Genomic DNA, 27,209 nt, shown 5'->3' with positions numbered 1-27,209 from the left:
ATTATATTTAACGCAATATTATATAAAACGTAAGATATTTTTATGTATGTCATATCTAAACATTTTCATGTTATTTGCTGAGAACTAATTTCTCTGTTTTTTTTAACTGTGAAACGATCTTTTTTAACAGTATAATAAAAATTAAAATTTTAATATTACATTACAAATTTTAACTTGTTAAAATTTACATTATGAAAGATATGATATATCACTTTGTAATAATTAAATTGTAAAACAAATGTGTATGAAAAACGAATGTATAATCAGAAATAATATAATTTATATAACTCATATCTGTATTCAGAGATGTATATATGAATAACATGCAAAATAAAAGTGTCTCCATTTCCGGCAAGATTCGCGCTGACTATTGCACTTTCGAAACCTTATCGTGCGGAAAATAAACGTATGATAAAATGCAAAAATATTGTCGCGATCCGCAGTGACGTAAGCTAAGACAAAGTGCAGAAATAGGTTGTGAATGATTCGTGCTTCATCGGAATATCGTGATATTGGAAAACATGAGTTTATTAAAAAAATAAAATGAGAAAAATTGAAATTTTTAATTAAACTCTCATCATTTATTTATAGCTTATTCGTGATTTTATATTTGGAATAGTAAAATTTTGTTATATGTATAGAAAAACGTATCGAGAGAGAGAGAGTAAATCACCACCAAATATTTTTGATACTAAATTCTATTTAATTTACATAATAATAACTTGTTTCTTGTATTTATATTTTGATGATTGTGCATTCTTGCAATTTATTCTTTTTGATAGAGGCAAAAACAATTTTAAAGCGTTTTAAAAACAATGAGATTGAGCTTGAAACAATATTAAATCTTTCGGTTTAAAGGTAAAATCTTTTTATGTAAAAATATTATATGTCCCTGTCATTTAACTGCAAAAAATGATTATTTAATGTTTTGTCTGGATAGTATTTTCTTTATACATATAGTTGCGGAGATATCTAGCTTAGGGTTTAAAAACGAGATTGTATAATAAATATATATACTAAATAGAACCGTATTATTTACAACTTTAAGGGCCGGTTGTTCCAACCTGTTGGTAAGCTAACTAATAGTTAAATCATATGTCTATCTTTGTCTAATGTAAAAGATAAATAAAGAGATATATATGATTTAACTGTTAGTTAGTTTACCAACAGGTTAGAACAACCGACCCTAAGAGGTAAAAGGGTGAAAACTGATAATCGCGGAAATGCACGCGCGACCTCGAGATTTCGTCTCGGAGCATAGCGACTGTAGAGATATTGAATTATGCAGCTGCTTCGATACAACGCTCTTTTTCCCTTATTTATATATCGTATGTGCATGTTGCATATGTAACACACACACATACGCGCGCGCGTGCAAAAGCATGTACATGTATATATAATAGCTTGCACCGTCGTCTTTATGACGCGACTTCGCGATAACTGTAATGGCCACTCTCGCAACGCGCAGCCCCATTACCGTCACTCTATTTCACAGTTGATATCCACCCGCTTTCACCCTTCTCTTAAAGAGCGCACCTTGACCCGGCAACACAAAACCCCCTCGCGGACGATAAAAAGCCATAATGTGCTATTTTTGCGTGCGAATTCTTTTATCACTGCACTTTTAGTCTCCTCGAGGAGACATCGATACCAATTAGAGTGGATATTGTAATACATGCAATCAGGGATCAAGATTTGCAAAATTATACTGAGATGAAAAAACAAAATTATAATAATCAATTAAAAATCATAAGGTTTCCCGTTAAAGTAATACAGAAGGATTGCTTGAGCTGAACGTGATTAAGCAAAAATGAAAACAAAATTGTCATAAATACGCGTACGTTAAAAAAAATATATTAAAATATAATAAATCTTATTTATATATATATAAATATTATCCACAAAGATGATGCACGATGATTTTTAGTAAAAACGACATTGTGAGATAATCGAAAATGATGGGATCGTTCTAGAAAATAGCTAGTCATCTTTAAATCGGTAATATTTATCGATGCGATTGGCAATCTTTGGACGACCGTTTCGCCGGAATCTGCTGAACAGGTACTTACATCGTGTAATGCAAGCCGAGGTCTCGCTGTAAAAGTCGATGTAAAAGCCGGCCGGTTGTTGCATCGGAATTGAAGGTGCCATTGAAATTCTGCGTGTCCCGCGATTTCGATATAATAAAGATACTATATATATACTTATATACGACCATTGATGTTCCTCCGCGCGCGGGAAGAAAAGTGCTCGCGGGATTCGTAAAACCATTCGCCCATTCGTCTATATGGAAGACGTGATCGCGTTTTCGAAATAACACACGATCCCTCGGTGGTATTTGCGGTTTTCCGGCCCTTTTGCCTCTCATTAATGTTCGCTAATTAATTAGCAATTAGAAGAATTGGAATTCCACTGACAAATGCGAGAACGCGCGACCCAATGTTATCAGTATTATCAAATAAAATGTTTAAATCTCGGACTTGTTATATTATTCATTTTATTAATGCATATATAATAATAGCATTTATCGACAAAATACCGTAGAAATAGTGTTTACCTATAAAAATGATTAAATAATCTTATGTCATAATATAAAATAATTATAGAAATTACGGTACGATAATTAATACAACTATCACTCTTTCTTTGCAAATTTAATAACCTTGTTAGATATAGCTAGATGATTCAGATGATTCAGATGATATATGATTGTACCACTCTAAATAATAAACAGAAAAAAACAAGTGATTACAGCATGGTTATACGTCACGCTATGCCATTTGCATATTCAATTTCGTGCACACACTATAGTGCAATATAAATATCAAAATGGCACGTGTACAATATATATGACAGTAACGATAGAATGATATAAAAGCGGCGGATGCCGCTGCGCGTTGTCGTAAAAATAACGCTGGCCGGTCTCATTATCGGCTTGAATTACATGCCACGCATCACATAATACACCACGACGATGCATCGCAATGCAACGCAACGCAATGCATTGGCATGCGTAATCGTAATATAAAAAATTTTAGTTACACCACAAATTTTTTCTTTTTTTTTTTGATAAAAAATTGCATATAGAGTGTCTCACATAGAGTGTTACAAGGTTTATCTAAAACTATATTAAAGATATATTATAAGTGAGGAAATTTTGTTTGCCAGATTTTATAGTTTGTTGAGGCCTTTTAAATGACAAGATATTGTCTTGATCTTTCCTAAAAAAGAACAAAAGAGGCAGTTTAAAACTTTTTAATGAAATAGTTTAAATACATTTCGTTAAATACGCAACAAAATATTTTGCATAATTAAAGAGATTTCGACATTCAAAATGTTCTATTTTGTTACAACTTTGAACAATTTGACGATAAGTTGTAAAAAAAATTTTTTATGTACTTTATTTTAATGTACTTATACTACAGCTGATGATATATTGAAAAGTTTTATCTCATTTAAAAGCTTATATTTTTAATCTTAAATGTTAAAATTGACATGATGGAACATTTCTCAATTTAAAAAATCGTATTGAATATTAAAGATTTATAAGGAAATAATTATTTTTAGGTTTTTTTGTCGAACTACGTATTAATTTTTATATAATTTTCCATATAGTAATGGTATTTTTCTCTTCTTTGTTTCAGGCGATGCGACGGTGAGAACGCAGAGTGTCGCGGTGTCACGCATTTTTCTCGAGATTCAGTTAATTCCTTAATCGACTGTTTAATTATTTATATAATATAAGTGATAAAGTTCTTCGGCATATTTTCGTGAGTGCTTAAAGCACGGTAAAAGTGCCTCGAGTGATCTGTTTTTAAAAATCTGTGCGCGCAAAACGCCGGCGACGCGTCGCAACGTTGGATCGTCCCGAGGGATCATCTCGAGCTCTGGCCGACGGGAGATGTTTCGAAAGTGCAAGTTGCAGCAACGAGATAGCAACTGCCGGCCGCCCGATATACACAGATAGCGGATACGATTGTGGAGAGTCGCACGAAAGATTTAGAACGAAATTGAAATTCGAAGGATCTAGATCGAAAAGTGGGAGATTTAGGTCTGAAAATGAGAACAATGACGACGAGGTGTCAGAGAACTTTAGAAAGGGCGTAATAGACGGATCCTTTGAATTAACGAACGTGATCGACGATCAGTTAAGAGAAAATCATGTTGGGAGATTTCGGAGAGCGGAGAATTTCTTGAAGAAAGTGTTAAGGGAAAATGTAGGCGAGAGATGCGACAGATTGCTGAAGACTATTAAAGAAGGTCAATCGTTGTTGAAGAAAAATACCCAGCGGAATCCAAGTTTGAGGAGGGATGTGCGGGAAGATTCTTTGTTATCGAGAAAAAATATTCTAGAGAAAGCATTATTGGACAATACAAACGATCAGCAGAGTTTAATATTGGAAAAGGAAGAAGATATAAGAAGTAATTTAAAGGAAAATATTAAGGAGACTCCATTGTTTTTAAAAAAGAATGTTCAAAGGAAAACTAATAGAAATCGTCAGAGTCCAGTAGTGGTGAAGGACATACAGGAGAGTCCACGATTGCTGAAGAAAGATATTAAGGATAGTCTATTATTGGTAAAAAAGAATATTCAAAAAGAAGAATTATTAGCCAAAGAGGAAGAACTAGCCAAAACACACGATCAAGAGAATGCAACATTAGTGAAAAGAGATAATCATAGCAGTTCTTTATTGAAGAAAGAGGGGACCAGTAGAGACATTAATAAAAGTCTTCTGTTGCCAAAGAAGAATGTTGAAGAGTATTCGACGAAGACAGATCTTGAAAAACAATTGACCCAAAAAGGCATTGAAAAAGATTTTTCGTCATCGAAGAAGACTAAAGCTAATGAGAGCTTCCAATTGACTACAAAAAGCATTGGAGAAACTAAATTATTTTTAAAGAAGGACGTTCAAGAGGGAGATTCGCTGACAAGAAGTAATGCTGAAAAGAGTTCACATTTAATACATAAAAGTGTGGATGACAATTTGCTATTAACAAAAAGGAATTCTTCGATTGATCCACTAATGCAATTGACGAAAAAAGATATTCAAAAGAACTTAGAATTGTCGAAAAGCATCTTTGAAGAAAACGTATGCTTAGTAGAGAAAGATTTTGAGAAAAGTTTACAAGCAACAGACAAAAGTTCCTTGTTGTCACGAAAAGACATTCCTAATGATCCACAATTACGATTAACGAAAAGAATCGTCCAAGATGATTCTTTATTAACGAAAGATCTTATTTTTTTAGCTGAGAAAGAGAAAGACATTCCTGTAGTTTCACAATTAATAGATAGGGGCATTCGAGAAAATTTTTCGTTGACGAAAGATTCTTATTCTCCTGCTAGGAAAGTCATTTTTTCAGCTAACCAAGATTTTTTACCAGAAAAAGATAAAGACATTCCTGAAGAAAATGTGTTATCGCAATTAACGAAAAACATTGTCCAGAATAGTTTACCTTTGACAAAAAAGCTGTGTTCTCCAAATAAAGAAGATATTACTTCAAAGAAGGAAGATAAGCTATCGCAACTGACGAGCACCCAGGACAAACCTTCAACGAAAAAGAACACATGTTTAACTGTTGATAATCAAGCAGCATTCATATCTTCTTCAAGACTTAAACAAGTTAGAAGTGATTCAATAAATCGCTCTTATCAATCATCTATCATTCACAGACGCTATCTTTCGAAAGACGCTCAGCAAGCTATTCAAAGGTCTGAGAAGAAAGTGCGAAAAGGAAATAATAGTGTCTGTAAAGTGAAGCGATCGCCTCCGCCGGAGGAGGATTGGTCGGGTCAAGAGTCAACGGGATCCGATAACAGCGGGTCAGCCGATAAATACGATTCGGTCGTGACATGTAAACTTATAGTTTCAAATCGCTATGCGGAACGTCAGTCGATCGCGAAACCACTCGAGGAGCATATTGAGATCTTCAAGATTTCACCTTGTTCCGAACAGCTAATAGACAGCTCCGAAAAAGTTTCATTAGCCGACTCCGTCGCAGGATCCGTTGAAAGTGTGTCAGAATGTCCGAATTTTGATAAAGATTCTAAGAAGAACCCGAAGAATTCAGTAACTAAAGAGTTTGATGAAAGCTTGAAATGTCGAATCATCAAAGTGCAGGAGCCCGAAGAAACGTTGAAGGAACCAATCATTAAGATAAGAGATTCTGGAGAAACCTCGACGACACCTCAAGATACTAAAGTAGATATTAATAAGTTGCTTACCTGGAAGATAATTGATCATTTTCACGCTCCATATCATCAACAATTAATTCAAAGAGATTCACAAAATTCTTTTAATCTTATAAATTACGAATTTCATAATCCTGCAGATCCACGATTGCCATTAATAGTACATTCTAAAGAAGATCCCGAAAAAAGGAACATCTTGAAAAACCCACTTAATAAGATAAAAAACCTCGAAAAAGTTACAAAAAATTCATCCACCAAGAAATACACCAACAATTCGTCCACGTCGAAGATAGTCGCTAATCTTAAAGTTTTAAATAACCAACGATTGATCCAGAAATCCTCCGTTGTTATAGATCAATTGGATAAATCGGAGTTACCATTAATTGAGCGGAAATTAGTGAAAAGTGAGAAGAGACAAAGATCAATCGGCAAGAGACCTCATAAAAGTTCCAAAATGAGGCTAAACATCAAGCCTATCCGCATTCGCGACAAATTTGTGCTATTTCTGAGCGCGCTCGCCATCGTGTTCACGTTGCTGCTGGTGGTGGATTTGCAGATGGACCTGGGCTACAGCGGCCATCACTTGAGTCCCAGCCATGCGCGAGTCCGTATCGGCGATTCACCGGACGCCGATACCGTCTACAATAATTTCCGTCGGAGGTTTCTCCAACGAGGTAATGGCAGTCGCGAACAGGCTAATAGCGACGTAACGCCCACCATTGAAAAATCTAAGAAAAGCGAGGTAACGCCGTCGACCATGAGGAAACACGACGATTTCACGGACTTGGTGGACTTAGTGGTGAACGGGTATGGGGTAAACGTTGACGAAGGAGTGGCAAGAATTAGCGGAGAGGACCGGGACTATAATCCGACGATTGGAGAACTGAGAAAGACGACATTAAAGTAAGTAACAAAATTGATGAAGTTGAACAAATATCTTTATTGGATATCATATGATAAATATTATAAAAATGCTAACAGTCATATAAAAAAGAGATTTTATAAATTACCTATATTTTGTGAAAAATGCGTATAAGAAACACATATTACATTATGTCTTCACCTTCATGTTTTATACATATTTTTTTATTTTTAACTATTGATTTAATTATACGTATAGAATTTTTAATTTTCTAAATTTGTAATAAAATTCTCTCCACTATTGTAAGATTTAAACTTATTAATCTCGTCTGTCAATTCTCGGATCTTTGTCTATTTATATGATTTGTCCAAAGTATAATTTTTAATAAATTCTTTGTAATCTTCTCTTCTTCGATGTGAGTGACGCTTTAGGCGTTGCGGGATGCGAGTCGGCGGCGCATGCACGAGTGCGTTTGCCGTTTGCAAACGTAATTATACCGATGACAGTCGGAACGAACATACGTAATCTCGGCGTGCGTGTATGTATCTGTTTACGTGTACGCACACACGTACATCGGGAATGTTGTTGGTACAGGTGCACGATGTTCCATGGCACCTTCGTGGAACGATGGAATTACGTTTCGTTATAATCGCGTGGTAGAGAACGCATATAAAGGTTGTTGTTGGGTGTATTCGATCCCACATCCCACATCATTGTTCTACCCGGAATAATTCTCGCTTCGTTATTTCAACAATACTTTTGGAGACATTACCGTCGGAAAAGTAGACCAATAGAAAGACTCCGGTTTATCAAATTTTCATGACTCTTCCTTTGATAAATACTTTTTTTTATCTTTAGCTAGATTTCGTAACTGCTCCAAATTCTATTCTTAGTACTGAAATCTAAACTTAAGAATTTCTTTATAAAGTTGAAAGACTTCTCTTATTAATGCTGTTATATGTATATATATTTCGTGAGATGTGAAGGTCGCTTCAGTGCATTATGAACGTGATTATACAGCAATGGCGGAAGCGCAATGATTGCAGTTACGATGGCGCCCTATTTCCGTGATGACACGTAATTATCAAAGACTGCACACAGAATTGCGTATCTGTATTTGATAAAACTTAAACAAAATGCGAACCTAATTGAACTGATTAAACAAAAATGCTATGAGATTTTTCTAGTACTATAATAGTCAATAGGCATGCAAGAATTTTTATTTCACTTTTGTTATACGTTACTTTTCTCGAGTTAAACTTCAGATTGAGATAGTTAACACAATGTATTTTTTTGAATAATTTGACAATGAGAGAAGCAGATTTTGTTATATTAGGATCTTAAATTAACGATGTTATGGAAGTCATAAAAAATCGATGTTTTGCTGACAAAAATTTATAGAAAAATATATTATTAATCGATACAAATAAAATAGAACATTTTGTACATTCTTCTTTCTTAAGCGCAAATTAAAATTTTGTTTAGATAAAATCCGCTTAAAATTAAATATAATTATAATATGCGAAATATAGAAAACTGTAATATTATTTGATATTTGCATCAATATTTTCGCTGCAGAATCAATTTCAGGCTTTTCTGAAGGAATAGAAGTTATTACATTTTCTTCCATTTTTTATGTAAAATTCATTATTGTATTTACGCATGAGAAACCATAAAGCGCATTAGATCATGGTGAATTACAGAGGGAAATGCGTCATCAGCATGTGTCCATTCATCGTATGTTACGTTAGCGTTTCTCGTCATCTCGTGTCACCTTGCGGCTAATTCTCGGAATGCTGCTTGCATTAAATAATGATAATGCATTTCAAAAATTAAACGCAGACATTAATTCTACATATTTGTAATGCAACATATAATTAAATTATAAGTTAATTAATATTTAAATCATCATTAAATTTGTCAACTTCATTAACATTTGTCAACTTTAATATGTCTATTTATTTATTTGTTCATCGATGTTTGTAAATCCACACTATAATTGACCATCTAATTAATTAATTAATTATTAACAATTATAGTTATGTTATCACTAATGTTGTCAAATTAAAAAACATAAAACCTAATAAAATAATATTATATTTATATACAAATTTTTATTTTATAAAAAAATAGTTGGAGTTTTCTGACACACACTAACAAAGTGTTATTACACATACATTAATGTGACATAATTTTATTACAGAAATATGATTCTACTTTTAAGAAATGCTTGCAACTTTTGAAAAAATTGTTGAGAAACATGAAAGACAATAGTGGATATAATAATTATACAATCTATTCTGTTTTCTCTCAAACATTATTTAAAAATTATTAATGTAAAATAGATATATTGAATGTAATAGTCTGATAAAATAACGTCTTTAAATTTATCCGCGCTATACTTTAACACTGTAAAAAATATATGCTGTTGCTTATTCTCATGGCTTTGAAATTTCTTCAAAAGGCCGTTTTGTCAGAAGAGAAGAAAGAGATAGCATAAAAGCGAGATACATTTTAAATATTTGAGCTAAAAAAGATGGTTAAGGACGGAGGAAGGCTATGTCGCCGATTTAGGATGTCTGGAAAGAACAAATGGAAAAAAATTCCCACGCTTTCTCGGGAATTGACGTTGTGGGATCGGAAATGATCTCGATCTCAATCGAAGGAAACAATACTGATCCGAAATGAGAAGAGTGCATACTCTATCGAATCGCTACCATCTTGTCGACTTAACAATTTAGGAGATAATTACAACCGATTGAAATGTGAAAGTTGTCTGTAAGATTCCGAGATAAAATTCTACTTGTAAAGATCTGATTCTTTAGAGTTATTAGATTTTTTAATCTTATTAAAAACCGTCATTGCAAATTTTATTTTATTTTTATTTACTAAGTAATACTTATATAAAATTACACAAGATAAAATAAGGTAAATAAATTTTTAATTGCTATTATATTTTCCTTTATCATCGCGATTATTTTGCTTCTGTTTGCTTTATTTAACGTTACATAGGTATAGATATACACGTACGCACACACGCATGCACGCATACACAAGCACACATACGCACACAAATTAAATTGTTACGAAGATAACTATAACGATTGTTACATATCATGTAGTTCAGCACAGTCATATTTTTCGCTGTAATGCAATTTACATGCGTCATTATTATATTAATCTTGAAAATAAAACGTACTATATATTAAATATACGTGTACCAGAATATTAAAAAAAAATTAGAATTATTATAACTAACTTATATATATATTCTTCTTTTTAATTTGATTTTATAGAATTAAAAATAACTTCCTATCGCGTATTCACGTTTCACGGTCGATCAATCATATTTTTAACGAGCATTGTGATCGTAAAATAAAAAGAAAAAATATGTTGTATATTATATTTGTGCTAGAAACATAAATTGCTAATTTTTTAATACTTATAGGAAAAAAAAGCAAAATATATGAATCGAAAATGATTGAATCATAAAACCTTGTCAGTTGTTTAATTTCTCACTAACGAATTCTATTAATCCTTATCGCGCGATTTCATTCAGTAACAATCAGAAACCAACGTAAAATTGCTGAATCAAGAAAGAAATACATTTTACGCATGTTATGCAGTGCTATGAAAAATGATTGTAACGATCTTTGGGATAATTATAAATTTTTTGATGAATATAAATTTTATTAGAATCTAATTGTTTTATATTATGGACATTTTTGTGACATTAGAATTTTTCAGATAAGTATAGTTAATTTTATATTAGAATCACTTTTTTTACATTAATATTAAAATTTTTCTTTAATAGACTAAAACGAAATAATAAAGACAAATTAAATAAAACAAAACTAACATAAATAGCCAGCGGAAAAGACAGCCATGTATTTTGCAGCTTCTGCAAATTTTTTGTAGCTAAAATAAACACACTAAAAGCATAAAAAATACATACATATATATTCACACATATATGTATACACACATGTGAAATGTATAACGCTGGGGTCGATCGTCCATTAGAAATACATAGTTATGTAATTGCTGCACGCAAGGATAAACTGGATTATCGTATCCGCGAAACTAGATATACCAGTTGCACATATCGTGACCAATATTCTATATAAAACAATAAAATTTAAACATTTATTGTATATTATGAATAAAATTAGCGAGTAAAGAAATTTGTGATTTTATCTTCCAGAACGCATCAACTTTCTATACTTTAAATTGTTCTCTCTCAAAATTAATTTGCCTTTCAATTAAAACATAATTTTATTATACATTTTTATTCTATTATATATTTATTATAAAAGTGACATAAAAAATATAAAAAATTTTTACTAATATATTTATTTAATTATCTATTTAGTGTGTAAGTGAATGTGAGAAGCATTATGCTTATTAGAATACATTTTAAAGTTTGACATATAGTATATGTACAGAGTAATTCTTTGTAACTGAGAGCCGAGAGTTATAGCTTTTTTCTAAGTAAAAATAGAAAAAATGAAGGAAAATTTCTCACTATTTATTATTAATATAATCTACCATTCTCTCTATAATTCTATTTTTTCGAACAATATTGATGCACTTGTAACCGCACTTTCTTAAATGGAACCATATAAAGTTTCTCTTTCTCTTGGAGTAAATCGATTCTTTCCATTATCCTACGTAGAAAAGTATTAGAGTAAGATAATAGGAAGATCAATATTATGCCAGACATTACACATTTTATGTCATTATTATTATATACATAATATGTAACTATAAATATAATACATAATATACAAATATACAACAAAAATATATAAGAAGAAATAAGAAGATATATAATAAAAATATAAGACATATTTTTTATTTTTTATTTATTTATTCTGAATTTATTATTACCGTAAAATAATATTTTTTTATAAAGCAAATTGCAATGTCACAAAAGACATTTATATCAAAAATAAATAAATGTATATAAATTAATAAAAATAATTAATAACTTTTTTATACATACATAAAATATTAATAGAAATAATGGATAATTTATCTCTTGCAAAACATGTTTTAAAATATAAAAATATGTTGATATTATTGATATGGAATTGTTTATAACTGTACACTTTTATGTTTGGAAAGGATTATCGTTTTATTATTTTAATGTTAATTATATTTAAGATTTCACAGTAAAAGACACGCTCGTTATTGGAATTAAATGTTCGATCGACGACGTCGTAAACAAGTGCACCGCTTCTTATCGTAGCTTATCAAATAAGAATGATAAAAATAATCTGCGATAGACGAGGGAAATATCAAGAATATTTCACGTTTATCAAAATATCTTTGATTACTATCTCATTTATTTTGTTCTATTATTATTTATTATATCCACATATATAATGATTTAATAAATAAATCGAAAATTTCGTAGATAAAATTTGAGTTCAATTCTACAGTATTCTGTATTATTTTGCGGTATTCTTTTTTTAGATCTATTATCTTCGATAATTCATACTTTCTTATGTCACGTTTACACAGTCGTTTGCATAGCAGAAGCAAAATTAACTAGATTAGAATGCCATAGACGGCTAACAGAATCTATAGGCCTATAGATCGTCTATAGATCCGTCGGATTCTCGCTCGGTTAGTTTCGGTTTATACACAATGAGCCGAAATTAGGTCAATAGCAGTCTCTCTGTCTCGTCAGTTTCCGGCAAACAGTACTGCCTATTCTCGAACCCGCTTGCCTGTCCAAATTGTCATATGTGATCGGGATTGAAGCAAAGAGAAACATGGGAAATTGATTTTGCTTCTACTAATATTGAGAAACTGTAGCTTAAAATATAAAAAAGATGTAAAGCAGATATAAATTTTAGATTTCAGAAATTGAGCTGAATTTTACACTTAATAATCTGAGTTTTCATAATTTTATTTTTTATTTGCAATAATAATTTTGAATAATTCAATATGATATATAATGATATATGATAATTATTTTTAATATATACGATGAGCATATATGTATTGAATTGATGGTACCACCGAAAAGGGGATAATTTTTCATAAAAATTGTTCATCAAAAAATAAGAATTTGTCTTTGTTTTCGAGACAAATTTAAAAATTGATAAATCAACTATGTCTTTTTAAGTTTAAATGACTTTGTGTTATATGTTGTTAAATTTATCCTTACAGCGATTATTAATATTTAATTAAAAGGCATAACATATTCTTTTCAATAAAACAATTTGTTGTTGAAAATATTCCATGTAAAGTATAAAGATTACTTTTATATGTGTTTTGAACAGGATATTTACATATTTTTTTGCATGTATTTTGATGGTCGCTGAAAAGATAAACTTGATGACGTACGACGCAAAATTCTTCGAAATCCGTTGATAAAAGCATTAAAATTATTGAAAAATCGATATATTATATGAACTATTTCTTAATTCATATTAAAATGTGTCAGAATACTGCAATATAAAATACCTGTTAAAATTTACTTTTCCATTATCTTATCTTAATATTTTTATAAGTAGAATATAATGAGAAGAATTGATATAAAAAAAATATTTAGGAGAGTTTTAGCTCAAAGAAGTAAGATTTATTCGCTGCTTCTCTCCTTGTGGAGGGCCTGACAGTAATACCCTATGTATCGTATTAAAGATTCCAGTGGAATTAAATTCAGTAAAAATAATTGTTATTGCTAATATTTTGTGAAAATAGCTCTTGCAACATTTTATGATGCCTACGAAGTAGTGTGTGTATACTGTGTATGCGTGCGTAACATGCAATTTTCAACATATATGAGCATTTTTTTTTTTAATAACCGTTTATTATAGTTGTTTTTTTAGCCACCAATTGATTTATCTCATTATTCTGTGCATGAAAGCATTAAAGCAAGATCATGAAGAAAAGGAATATTTTATACAAAATGATTATTATGTCAAAATATATTAAAATAAAGTATAAAATATCTCGTAAACTATTAATTTTTTGGTAAGTTTATCTTTATACTTTCATATATGCATCAATGGCTATAGGAAAATTGTATGATTTTATTTTTTAATATTAATAATATTTTAATATTTTACAAATTTCAAAAATCGGATGGTGCAAAAAATTTGCATATCGTACTTTTTTCTCAAAGTTACGATACTTTTTTGTCTGAGAAAGTTTTTCACAAAATTTACTTTTTCAAACGTATTTAACTAATTTGTTTATAATAATTTTCTCCGTAGATACACACCCCCCGGGCGGACACACGCGCATGCATACAGTTTTCAAATTTTTTTTTTCTTTTCTATCGTACATATAATATCTCATTTATGTACATATATCAGAATAACGGGTTAGATCATATTGAAGGGGACAAAAGGGGGAAGAAGGGAAGATGAGAAAAGAGGAACCGTGGACCGGATGGTTCCGGTCTGGAAAATGCGGCGACGCATTTCTCTCCCGGGGGAAAGCCATTTTCTCGGCTCTCGTGCTGTGCCGCCTGTTTACCCCGCCAGCTCATCTATAATTTCTATCCTCGCTTGTTTACGGTGCGTCGTCTTGCAACAGCGCCGTGATGCGTCAAATCCGCATTTTTATTTCCAATCGACTTAATGAGATATTGAGAAAAAATTCGAAATCTGTGGTCACTGATTTTTCGCGCACAGTTAGTCTCTATGTACGTTAAATTGCAAATTTAATTATTATTTTTATTTTTAAAATTTAAGCTGTAATAATTGAATTTTTTAATATCAAATGACGCAAAAGATTTATTCGTGAAAGTAGTTTTATATTGTCAGTATCAATAAATGAGGATGTTATCTTTTTTCAAGAATCTTTGATACAAAAATTGATATTTTTAAACAAAATCAATACTTTTATAAGTATCATCTTTAAAATAAGTTAAGAAATATTTTTTACATTTTTACATTTATAATAATTTTTATATAACAATTCAACTCTCTTTTTAAAATCTTCCATTATTTGATATTACCGTAAAAATGATCACGTTCGCGGCCAGCCAATTCAATAATATTCTTCGGTCGAGAATTTTCATTCCTTGACTGAAAGCATGTTATATCATCCATTGAAATAAACCAAGTTTACAACAAATTCGTTTGATATTGCGTCAATATTAATAAACACTCAACATCAAAGTGTTTGATTGATATAAAAGAAACCGCGAAACAGAGAGCGCGATAATCAGTATTTTTAATTTTTTTCTGCAAGAATCTGCCTTGCGATAAAAATTCAATTAAACGAAATAGAGCAACGAGGACGACGTTGCGTTATTGTTACGCAAAACAATGACTTATTCCCCTGACGACGGGGTCACGGCCTCGTGTACCCTCTCTGATAGCGCGGACTATGGTTGTTACACGACAACGTTTACACGTTGTATAACCCTAAGGGAAATGCATGCTAACATTTCCCTTGCAACACTTCGTTTTGCGGCATGGTCGATATTACAAGCGAAACTAGTCCCAAAGACGGCTGTCACACTTTTCACCCGAGATATCAAAAAATTAAAGGAATTTACTCTTTTAGCAACTTAATAATTTGTTGATAGATTTATGAGAATTTTGATCTTGTATTATAGCGATGTGTTTAAGTAATTCCCAACAAAACATATATAATCAGAACGCATTCAGTAATATGTTTCTTAAAATAAGAAATTGTTTTGATAATTTTATTCCCATGAAATGCAATAAACTTAAAGCTAAAGGTATGAAAATAAAAAACGTGTTTTTAACTTCATATTTTAGTCGTTAAATTTTGTATAGTAATTTCTATTTTTCTTATGCGTTCGTCAGCACAGCTTTCATAAGTAAGAAGTTTATATTTTATTTTATGAATTTTTTTTTATTCTTAAAGAAAGTTGTAAAATATTATTATATAAATTTCTCTTAAAAATTTACAAATAAACTTGAAGCAAACAAACAAAAATTGTAAAACATGCTTTTATATAATCATTTGATAAAAATTATATTATTGAAAGTTTTAGATAAAATTGCAAGGAAAAAATTACATAAAAGATTAAACAGGTAAAGATAAAAAAAAATGATAATACTGCGTTTTAAACAAACAGACATATATGTATAAAAGGAAAAGGCTATTTAGGTATTATATATATCTTTTACCTGTTATCTACAGTTGATCTATATTTAATAATCCCCCATATATAAGTTCATACCGTTTAAATACTAAAGTACGTTTATAAACAATTTAAATGTTTTGCATTACAACGCAACGCTTTTTCACCTGAATTCACCTGTTTGCGAGACGACCGAGTTGGTCACTGAATTATTTCTATAAGAATTGCCAGCTCTCCTTTCACGCGTGCACTTGTGTGTTGTGTATTTGTATCTGCATCCGTGCATCTGTACAGAAAGGGTTTGCAATTGCATTTATTTTCAGATTTATCATATGCTCTTATCATCAGTAGCATAAAGCTCAAATTTTATAGAGATAAACTCTTTTTTTTTTCCTTTTAAATTTATAATTTATATTAATTTTTTTTTCAATAAAACATTTATAATATATATATATATATATATACATAGATATATATTATATTATATTATATTATTTCTCATATTAAATTTTTATTATATCTTATTGTATATATGTAGTTATTATTATCGTTATTATCATTAATATTTTAATTAAGAGTTTTATGGTTTATTAACGGTGCACACTATCATAGTGTGTTATGAGCCATTGATAATGATGTAAGTTATATGCGGTACACAATAATTGAAATGGTTGATAAAGTCGGTCAACGTTAATCGTGGTTGACTAAATACTCTTTCACAATTTACATTCCAGAGCAGATAGAAATGTAATCTAGAAAAGAATAAGATATAATGAAATAAAGAATAATTATTTGAAATACTTAAAATGGAATAATTATGAACTTATTATGTCCAAAAATTCTATTTTTAATAAATGTAAAAACTCATTGCGTATAGATAAACAAAGCTAGTCAAGTCTAGTATACAAAAAAAATTATAATATATATTTGATAAAATAATAATTTTTTATTAAAAACTAATATAAATTGTAAATTGTATCATAAATAAATATTTTGAGGGATAGGTCGGGAATGTGCGTGTAGGTTGAGTAATTTATTCGAGTTCGTATCTTAACATATATAGTTTTTAATCCCAAGTTTTAGCGTATGTACAATTTCGCGGATAGGTACGTCCGTATGCTAGCGAGTCGCGAAGCCGAATGTCTACCTCTCTGTCCTCGGGATCTCGCGGTCGTTGTCTCCTCTCCGGACTTCGTGTCCTTCGAGGATCGAGTCGCTCGTCATGTTTCGCTCAATGTTATTAATTATTGTTTATGTCTTGCCAGTACGTTTCCGCTTATTGTTACCTATGTTTCTGTTTTTCCACATCTAACGTCTTTTCCTATTTACGACTTCGCTACCTCTTATTTTCGATTCGGCGGTTAAGTATATGACGATATAATCGCCACATATTATTCTAAAAATATTATATAAATGTGTCTTTGAATTTATAATACAATCGGAAAGAGGTAATTTCTCATAAAAAATAAATAACGTATTATATATTTAATATATAATAATATAAAAATATATATATATATATATATAATAATATAAAAATATAGAATAAATTTAATTAACATACATTTTAATTTATTATAATTATATGAAGCTTATTTTAAGGAAACGAATTGAGATGCATCGTGAAATTTTGGGGGATTTGGTACAGCGGGGGCACAGATCTCGCAAATCGAGGAAGTGACATATCTGAATCCGCGATTTGCCATTGATATCCTCTCAGAATTGATATTCTCTCCAGTGGCGTTGTGGTGATATTTCCTTCCTCCGTTACGAGATCACGTGAGAAAGTGCATTCGTATGCATTATGCATCACAGCAGCGGACGAACGGACGTTACTTGAGAATCTCTCGACGTGGACCGCGTTATATCCCGGTAAACTATATTGCATTATTCGGCAGAAAATTATATAAAATCTCATTGTTTTTCGGAAAACTGTATAAGGTATTCGAAAACAAATCATTATGATATTAATAAACTCGATTATACAAATGTTATAATTGAAATTGAAGATTTTACATAATTATGTTGAAAGCATAAAATTTACATTAAAAAATATGGATTATTATTATATACATATAAATACCTTATACATGCATTATAAAACTATCATTTTAATTTTATAATTTACTATATGAAATAATTTTATTTTACTCGTATTTATATATTCTTTAATATAAATATCTTTCTTGATATTAATTAAAAGGTTGACGATGTTTAGTTATTGATTTATTAAGAGTTTTCGGTTCAAAGATCGCCGATATATTGATTTATATTTGTATTAACGAATTATGCTACAGAGATACGATCCTACAATCTCGCTCGCTTTCGTTCTCAATTTAATATGCACGCGATCGCTAATGCAATTTCACGGACGCGTACGTACATACATGTGCAATAACGAAGGCTTAGGTCAGCCTTTCATGTGCGCTGGCTGCGACTGATTACGTCTTGTCCACACACGATTCGCATTAATTCAGTTTGCCGCTTATATTTTTGCATACGTCCCATCTCTCTCGAATTTCCGTTTCTGATTGCATTTTCGATTTTGATGCGAGTTTCGGACGCAGAAACAAAAAGCAAGTGGAGAAAATTGTTATTTTCTCATTATCATCTAATTATTAAATTTTTAAATTTTTTAAATTCCATGACAGTTATTAATTTTTTTATTATAAAAGACGATTTTAAGGTTTCGGAGGCTTCTCGTGGGTTTAGGAAAACCGGAAGCCAGGGATCTAAATATCTATACGAATCCAATAATACTATCAGTAGATTAGCTCAGAAACCTCTCGTTTCTGAGCTAATTTCGGGATCGCTACGCGTTATACATGAGAACCAGGCTTAAGACTTAGTCTCGACGGAGTTTCCGACATCGACATCGAGAAAGGAATAGGGTGGCGGGTGAAAAGGGGGCAGAGGAAGAAGTCGCGGATTAGTTTCGCTCGCACGTGTATTCGCTGAGAACTCAATCTAGAGATTCGGTTTGCAGTTCGAGAGACAGGATGACGTTGCGACGACGACATCGTCTTCGACGGCGACATTCCTTGCACGAGAGAGAAAGAGAGAGAGAGAGAGAGAGAGAGAGAGAGAGAGAGAGAGAGAGAGAGAGAGAGAATTGTCTAATCATGAAATCTTTAATCAGCCGTCGCAATTGTTTGCAACTTTGGAAGCTTAAAAAACCTCAGATTTGATCATTTATTGGTCAGGAAGATGATAATTAATTAATACATCTATATAGTGAATTTTAATTAAACATTAATTGCAATGTAAGAATATTTTTTATATGTACCTACTTGCATCTAAAACTTTTTTCATAAAAATGTTGTACAAAACAATTCATCACCACCGCATGTGTACTGTATTATACATTATTGCATAACATTTGTGCTTGTCGACTTAAATATTGCTGATTACTTTTAATGTAAGAATATTTTTATATTCTAATTTTGTCTGCAAATATAAGCCATTTTTTCTTTTATTTAATTTCAAGTAAAATTGTATAATTTGTTGTCAATTGTATCGCAAAAACCTTTCGGTTTTCGTGTCTGTGAAGTTGGCACCTTATTTTCAAAAATCGGAAATTTTATTAAGAGTTCCATTTGCACCCACAATAGTTCTACAGTTCCTGATGTATTTCATAAATAGTTCCGTCGATTTAGATAAAAATATAACGATTTAAAAAAATGAGGTGTTAACTTCCCGTGGCACCTCAAGTTTCGAAAATATTTATTTTTATCACGGAATTCTATATAGTTCTCGAAGAGTTCTATAGTTCTTGATAGGTTTTAGCGATAGTTCTGGTCTTTAAGTATTTTTAAATAATTTTTTAATCTGATCGCTGGCACCTCAAATTATATATATATAATAAAAAATAATACATTGTTTTATATATTATTTATTAAACTAAGTAAATTATAAAAATATATATTAATAAGATAAAGTTATGTTATATAATATATAGGGAGTATAATTTGCAACGATGAAAAATCCTTACCTAAAAGTGTCGCATCATTTTTCCACCTTCAAGAAAGATGAAAGAGCATCATAGCGGAGTTCTTCCTGCATACTAACCATCCAGTTACAGGATATACATATTTCTTCCGAGTTATCTTTGGGCCGCCATTCAGGCCCAAACGTGTTAAATTATACGATACAGAAAGAGATGTAATCATATAAATCAGAATTAAAATTAATTCTAAAAAATAAAATAACTTAATATATATATTAACTTGATTTAAAAAAATGTATTAATAAAAATAATAAAATAAATCAATTGAAATCAATATATAAATAAAAATGACCTCAGTCTAAGAATCAATTAAATTGCAATAACTTTTTTATAATTACAAATTTTTCCAAGTCTGATAAAAAAATAGAAAAATAGAAAAATCGAAATGTGACTGTGAGAAAGTTTCAGCAACGCGACGATATAATGATTTATTTAGCAAAAGCAGCAGATTTTTATTGGAAACACGTCGTAACTGGATATCGACAAGTACTCAGATTTTAAGGTGGGGGTGGAAATGGGATTGGGAGCAAGAGTATAGCAGCGAGAAAGCCATGAGGTGAATTTTAATAAAAGACTGCCGATGTGCCCCGTAGTAAATTACTAGATTTAAGCTTTTGATGCCGTCGAAAGTTTTTTTTGCTTGACAATAATTTAATAACGGATTCTACAAAGTAATTTCTTTGTAATTTGATAATAACTAATTATCTGAAAATTTGTCATCTGAAAATATGTTCTTATGAAAGTTTACTTATATTATACGTTATTATATCATTAAATTATATTATTAATTTAATTTTTTTTATCATCTCTCTCTCTCTCTCTCTCTCTCTCTCTCTCTCTCTCTCTCTCTCTCTCTCTCTCTCGATATGTTTTTCATATATATTTGCATATTGTATAACTATAAATAGCAACATCAAAAGAATAGTGCTTACGTAGGAAAATAATCGAAGTGACATAACTTCCTTCTCATTGGATAAGATGCTCCTCACCCTTAGGACATAAAAAGAAGGTCGTCGAAGACCGTCATCGTTGTGGACACCGTTCCATGCATTTTAAAACGGCCAAACGATGCCTACAAATTATATTTTCGCAATCATTGCGGTTTTGATCTTCTCTATCTTTTCGTTCTTCCATCTTTCTTTACCATCCCCAAGGGTTCGATATCACGCCATAAAATTTCGACGATTATTCTCACGGAATGTCTTATCTTGGCGGATCGATGACGAATGAAATTTTAAATAACGAATCAGTTATATTCTTTTTTATTTACTTTTTACTTATTTATTATATATATATATATATATATATATATTACTTGTTTTTTTAATATAATACATGATGTATATACATTATACATATAATGTAGGTATAGGTACATTATATATTACTTATGTTTCTTGACTTGCCGTTTCTTATTCTTTTTTTTGTTTATCTTAATATATCGATAAAAAAATGGCAATGCAACGAGACTTACGTTTTTATTGCTCGTTCTACTTTTGCGCGGAAATAACTATCGGAAATTTTTATAACACTATATGAACGTTTTTAGAATTGATATTGGCATCGATTGACATTCGACCTTTTCTTATGACAAAATGTTATCACCAATTTGCTATTAAAATGTTACGATCAATAATAAACGTCGAAAATCAAAGAATATAATTTTTTCCAAATCATATTAAATCTATCTTTAAAAAAAAATTGAACTCTTGGAAGGGTGGCAGGTAATAATTGAGTTAATCTTCACGAATTAAGTGATCAAAATGTTGTTGTGCAGAGTTCGAATATATATGTCTAAAATAAATGTGAATATAGGGGTATATGTACACACGATATAGACGTATATCTATGGTACACACGCGTGCGCGCGTACACACACACATTTGCTAAAAGTATATTTATTGATATGTTTACTGTTATTGGTATGTTTTTCTTTATTTTTAAGCTGATATTATTATTGAATTATATTTTTAGATTACATTTTTTAACCGTTATATTATTATTATTATTGTTATTATATTTTGTAATTAAGAAACTAATTGCTTTAAAAATGTAGATTGTTAATTTGTATGTATAGGGGACGTGCATATATGATTTAAATATATATTTGATGTTAATAAAATATGACGTAATATTGTAGGAATTTTTTTTTGTTACAGGAAAAATAGCACAACCTTGGAAAAATTCCATCTACAAATCTCGAGATTAGAGTTATACTCTGAAGACTCGAAGTATGTGGACCAATTGCTTCACGAGATGGCGAAAAAGCCTATTCTTCATGTCGGTGAGCAGATTAATATAATCACTAATTAATCGCAAAGTTTATAATTTTTATTTACAGAAATATTTTTTGTAAATAATAATACTTTTATTTGTATTGAATTACATAATGTTCGCATGCCCATCTCATAGTTTTGGCAGTTATGGAATAGATCTGACATATGGAAATCTTTGCTTAATAATAATGATATTACGAAATTAAATAAGGAAGCAAAAATTAATGAAGATAAATGGATAAAACTTTTACCGTAATAATTAAAATTTTGCTCCAATTCTGTCGATTGAGAATAAAGAAGAACGTATTTAATTAGCTAGGAGGTGGGAGTGAGTAATTATCGTCTAACTATTCACGACATTATGACAATTAAGATAATAGGGTAATTTGAGGGACTATTTGAGTTAAAGAAAAAATTGGATAAAAAATTTTTAAGACATGAAGGAGCTTTTCAATTTTCAGAGTGGAGAGGGGCTTTTTGAGCTATATAGGGCTTTTTGACTTTTTTTCTTGAAAATTGATCTGATTTTTTCTTTAATTTATTTAAATAACTCCTCTTTATATATATTTTATATTATTAACGAATAGAGCGTGAGAGAAATAATATTGCATTTGAATTATAAAAAAATGTTTTATTATAAGATTACATAAAGTTATGTAAAATTGTATAAACTATTCAGAAATAATTAAATATAAAAATATGTAAAAATATATAGATATACATATATAGCTAATAATATTTGTATAAAATATGCAGGTTTTCCATTGTTCAATTTGTATTGATTAATCATAATCATAAATCATAAATCGTAATAGCATTTCTGATAATAAAACTATCGAGATAGCACGCATATCTAAAACGTCGGACGCATATCTAAAAGACGGACGTTTAAGTTGTTTTTTAGACATACGTGTCTATATAAAAGACATCTTAAAAATGTTTTTACGATGTCTTTTAAATGATACGTATGTCTAAAAGACATTTTAAATAGGTCTTTTAAACATACGTGCTGTCTGAGTATAATAGCTGATGCGTATTTGATTTGTTTATTGACATATTATCACAATGGCGACTTGTTTGAAGAAACCTAGTTCTATTTTTCGTCAGATATATCGATTTCGTAGGCTTGACTGTTAATCTCGTAAATGTCGTATATTTAATTCAGGCCGCAGACGACGGATGCTTTATTATTTGACCGGCGAATTATTGACTCGCGTTACTTCTCGAAGCTTATGGTAATACAAGAGCTAGACGAATCGTTTAACTTAACCACGATTTTATATAAATGTATCCTAATTATTCTGTAACATTAGTAACGATTTGTAATATGGAAAACTATAATTCCTCTATTAGGGTATCTAAACGTTTATTATAAAATTTTACACAAGTGTAATTTACACACAAAAGAAAGAACAGCGTTATATTTGGTTAAGATAAGAGTACAATGATATATAGCCCACATAGTGGATTATTTTAATTGCAATGTACAGTTACATATTTCTTCATAAATATAGTTATATTTTAGAAACAAAATATTATTTTGTTTCTTATCAATTGATTTCTCTTATTATTCTGTGCATAAAAGTATTAAAGTAAGATCAAAAAATAAATATTTTACCAGATATTTCATATTTTATATCAAAATAAATTCTCTTTCAAACTGTGAAACTTTTATTTGAAATATTTCTAAACAATGAGAAATAACTCAAATTTAGGATAATTTATTAAAATATTAGTTAACCTTATATAATTTATGCATTATATTACCAATAGGTACAATAATAATAATATATTATAGGTATATATTTGATATTTGATATATATAGTATAATTATATACATACATGTTTAGTAATTATCAATAGTAATAATCAATATTACTTTATTAATTCTGTTTTGTTCTAAGCAATTTTAATTAATAGCTGTTAATTAAGTCATCTATAATTAAACAATGTCATCTAAAGGTTTACTTATTGGTTTGTTACAGTTCAAAAAGACGGCGGCACACAATTAAAACTGATCATTGATTACGGCGAAAACATGCAGGCGTTGTTTAAACCGATGCGGTAAGTATATAATCAGTATATACTATATTTAACATTTTTGTTTCTTACTCTTCCTTATATAAATATATATTATCGTAACGATAATTTAAAAGTTTTGTAAATTAATTGGTTATGTAAATTAAATACATAATACATGAAAAGTTGATATAATATATATTAGAAATATAAATTTTAATATGAATATAAACTTAATACAGACACAATAACATTTCGGCGCGCACATTATATTTATATATCTATATAACATAGATGTAACACGCGTACATAGATAATAACTTTTGAATAAAATATATAAGTTTCCTATTGTTCAATTGTTGTGCGGGATTACTATTAGATATTGCTATTAGATCAATTTTTCCCATCTTTATTCGTTAATATTCGTTTATTGATTTTCTCGTACTTATAGTACATACATACTCGCGCGTGTGTATACATGCATACATGTATACGTGTATACATGAAAAGTTGATATAATATATATTAGAAATATAAATTTTAATATGAATATAAACTTAATACAGACACAATAACATTTCGGCGCGCACATTATATTTATATATCTGTATAACATAGATGTAACACGCGTATACGTGTAACACATGTATACGTGTATACATGTATGTAGGTATATTCTAATTAGCGCCATTATAGCACAAATTAGGAACGATTGCATGCAAATTACGAGCGAGAGGTCAGCTTCTATGACCCGATGTGAACGATGGCGGTGAAACCGCAGAACATCGCAAAGTTCTTGGCGTATCTTGGGATCACAGGCAGACAGCGGGCAAAATTACTTGGGCAGTTTGTCGGTGCAACGGCGCCGCGGGACGCTGCCACGATAGCGCCCAAATTAACGCCGAAGCATTGCTCGAATCGCCGTCTTAAATTCACACGCAGTCTATACGCAAATTTACAAATTTGCATTTCTTTCTGCTAAGGTTACTTTGATCTCCTCTAAGTAATTTAAAAGATTAGTTTTAAATAAGCTTTTAGAAAAGTAAAAATGATCAACAATTGGATATTCAATATAAAGTAAACAAGCAAAAAAAATAGTGTTCATGGATTAATTCAACTAAAGTTTCAAGTGTTTGTAATTTTTTAGTACATTTACATTTAGTACATTACAAAAAAAAATATTAAATAAAAATTACCTGTTTCTTTGCATAAAATCTGAAAATAAAGTTTTCTGTAGGATTTTATTGAAAATTTCAAAATTGTTTTCTCCCTCCCGAAAAGAAAGCGAGGGGCAATATAATTTTATCATTACAAGATGTTTTCCACTTCTTGCGCATTACTTTTTATCGATAGTATCAAGATCAATTTAAAATTGATTTTTTTTAGTAAGAATGTTGAGGAAAGTTATCAACTTCTCAATAATTCTTAGCTTCTTTGTAATTAAACTTCAAATTAGAAATTTATTAAAGTAAATTTTATCTAAAATTAGCTAACAAATAATTTTGTAATTTATTTAAATCCTTGAAGTTACTTTCGCGCTTTCCTGATTATTGATGCATTTTATAAAACTTGGAATTTGCATGAAATCACAATTTGCACAGAAAAATAAAATAAAATTTTATTAATTAAACATACGTAGCATCTTTAAAAGTATTGTTTTTTAAGATTTAGGAATACTTTACCTATATTTCTCTCATTGCTCATTTATTTCATATTTTTACCATTAGAGATATTGTTTATATTTATTGTCAGTAATAAGAAAAAAAATTAATGAGATACGATTTAGATAACCGGTATTCATTAGGCAATTTCTCTCTATTATATGTGTATCTGCTATTTGCTCGACCATTATTACTTTAAATGTACATTATTATAAAATTAGAAATTTTTATTAGAAATTTTTGGAGCTTATTGTCAAGAGAACGGACTAAACTGATTCATTTAACATTACGAAAGTATTTACAAATAATCAAAGAATCATACGATAAAGCGTTGATAATGAACAACTAGTGGAATCAGCTAAGTGGAATCTAGCTAGCTCAATTTGCATGATGCTCAATGAGAATTATTGGGATACAAAACCTCTGTATATATAACTCGGAAACAAGATTAAATAGGACAAATATTTATGCAAATTTTTTTTTATAATTCTTTTCTTTGATTATGCCCGTGTTATAAAATATCTTATAATATAACAATATCAAAGATTTTTTTAAATAAAAATCCCAGGTTATACATACCAGTACGCCATTCTAATTTCTCGAAATGCAATTGATAAAGCCTAATTTGAAATGGATACAATTATTTCTCTCATCTTGATTTTTTTTACTGACGAAGTTACATTTGGATTGGATTACAAGTGCAATTACATAAGTGATGTCCGGAGCGCGCTTTGAACTATGAGAAGAACACTCTTGAACAGCCAGACCTCTTCATCATCCCCTTCCTCTTGTTCCTCTACCGGTTTCTTCTTTTTCTTTTATAGCGCTTTTCTAGTAAATGATATGACACACACGTCATTGTTCTACATTTTCAGACATACGTACCTTTTTGCATAAAACTCAGTAAATAATGATCTCAATTGAGATTCAATTGAAATTTATTCGACTGATTTTTATCTTAAAATGTGATAATTCTATAGCAATTTGCACATCTTTGAATTGCACTTTATTGTTGACTTTCTATTTTTAAATCAATATGCATATTAGAATAAAATTTTAATAATTTTAGCAACAAACATGCGCGAGAATTTTGAAAATAATTTAAATTTAATGAC

At 30.0% G+C, this 27,209-nt stretch overlaps 1 protein-coding gene across 2 annotated transcripts in view; it reads left to right on the top strand.

The window, feature by feature from the left end:
- The window catches only part of LOC143899871 (uncharacterized), a 60,019-nt gene that overhangs the window by 20,841 nt on the left and 11,969 nt on the right, over positions 1-27,209 (top strand). For both annotated transcript variants that reach the window (XM_077410594.1, XM_077410593.1), the window contains 3 exons: positions 3,645-7,093; positions 22,297-22,421; positions 24,400-24,478. In XM_077410594.1, coding sequence (XP_077266720.1) covers positions 5,025-7,093; positions 22,297-22,421; positions 24,400-24,478 — 2,273 coding nt within the window. In that variant the 5' untranslated portion in view covers positions 3,645-5,024. The remainder of the gene's footprint in view (positions 1-3,644; positions 7,094-22,296; positions 22,422-24,399; positions 24,479-27,209) is intronic.

The sequence above is a fragment of the Temnothorax americanus genome, unplaced genomic scaffold, assembly GCF_048541705.1.
Source record: "Temnothorax americanus isolate GAGA-0224 unplaced genomic scaffold, ASM4854170v1 Scaffold29, whole genome shotgun sequence".
Lineage (NCBI taxonomy): Eukaryota > Metazoa > Arthropoda > Insecta > Hymenoptera > Formicidae > Temnothorax > Temnothorax americanus.
The sequence above is the reverse complement of the archived record's forward strand: the minus strand, read 5'-3'. Positions and strand labels throughout refer to the sequence as shown.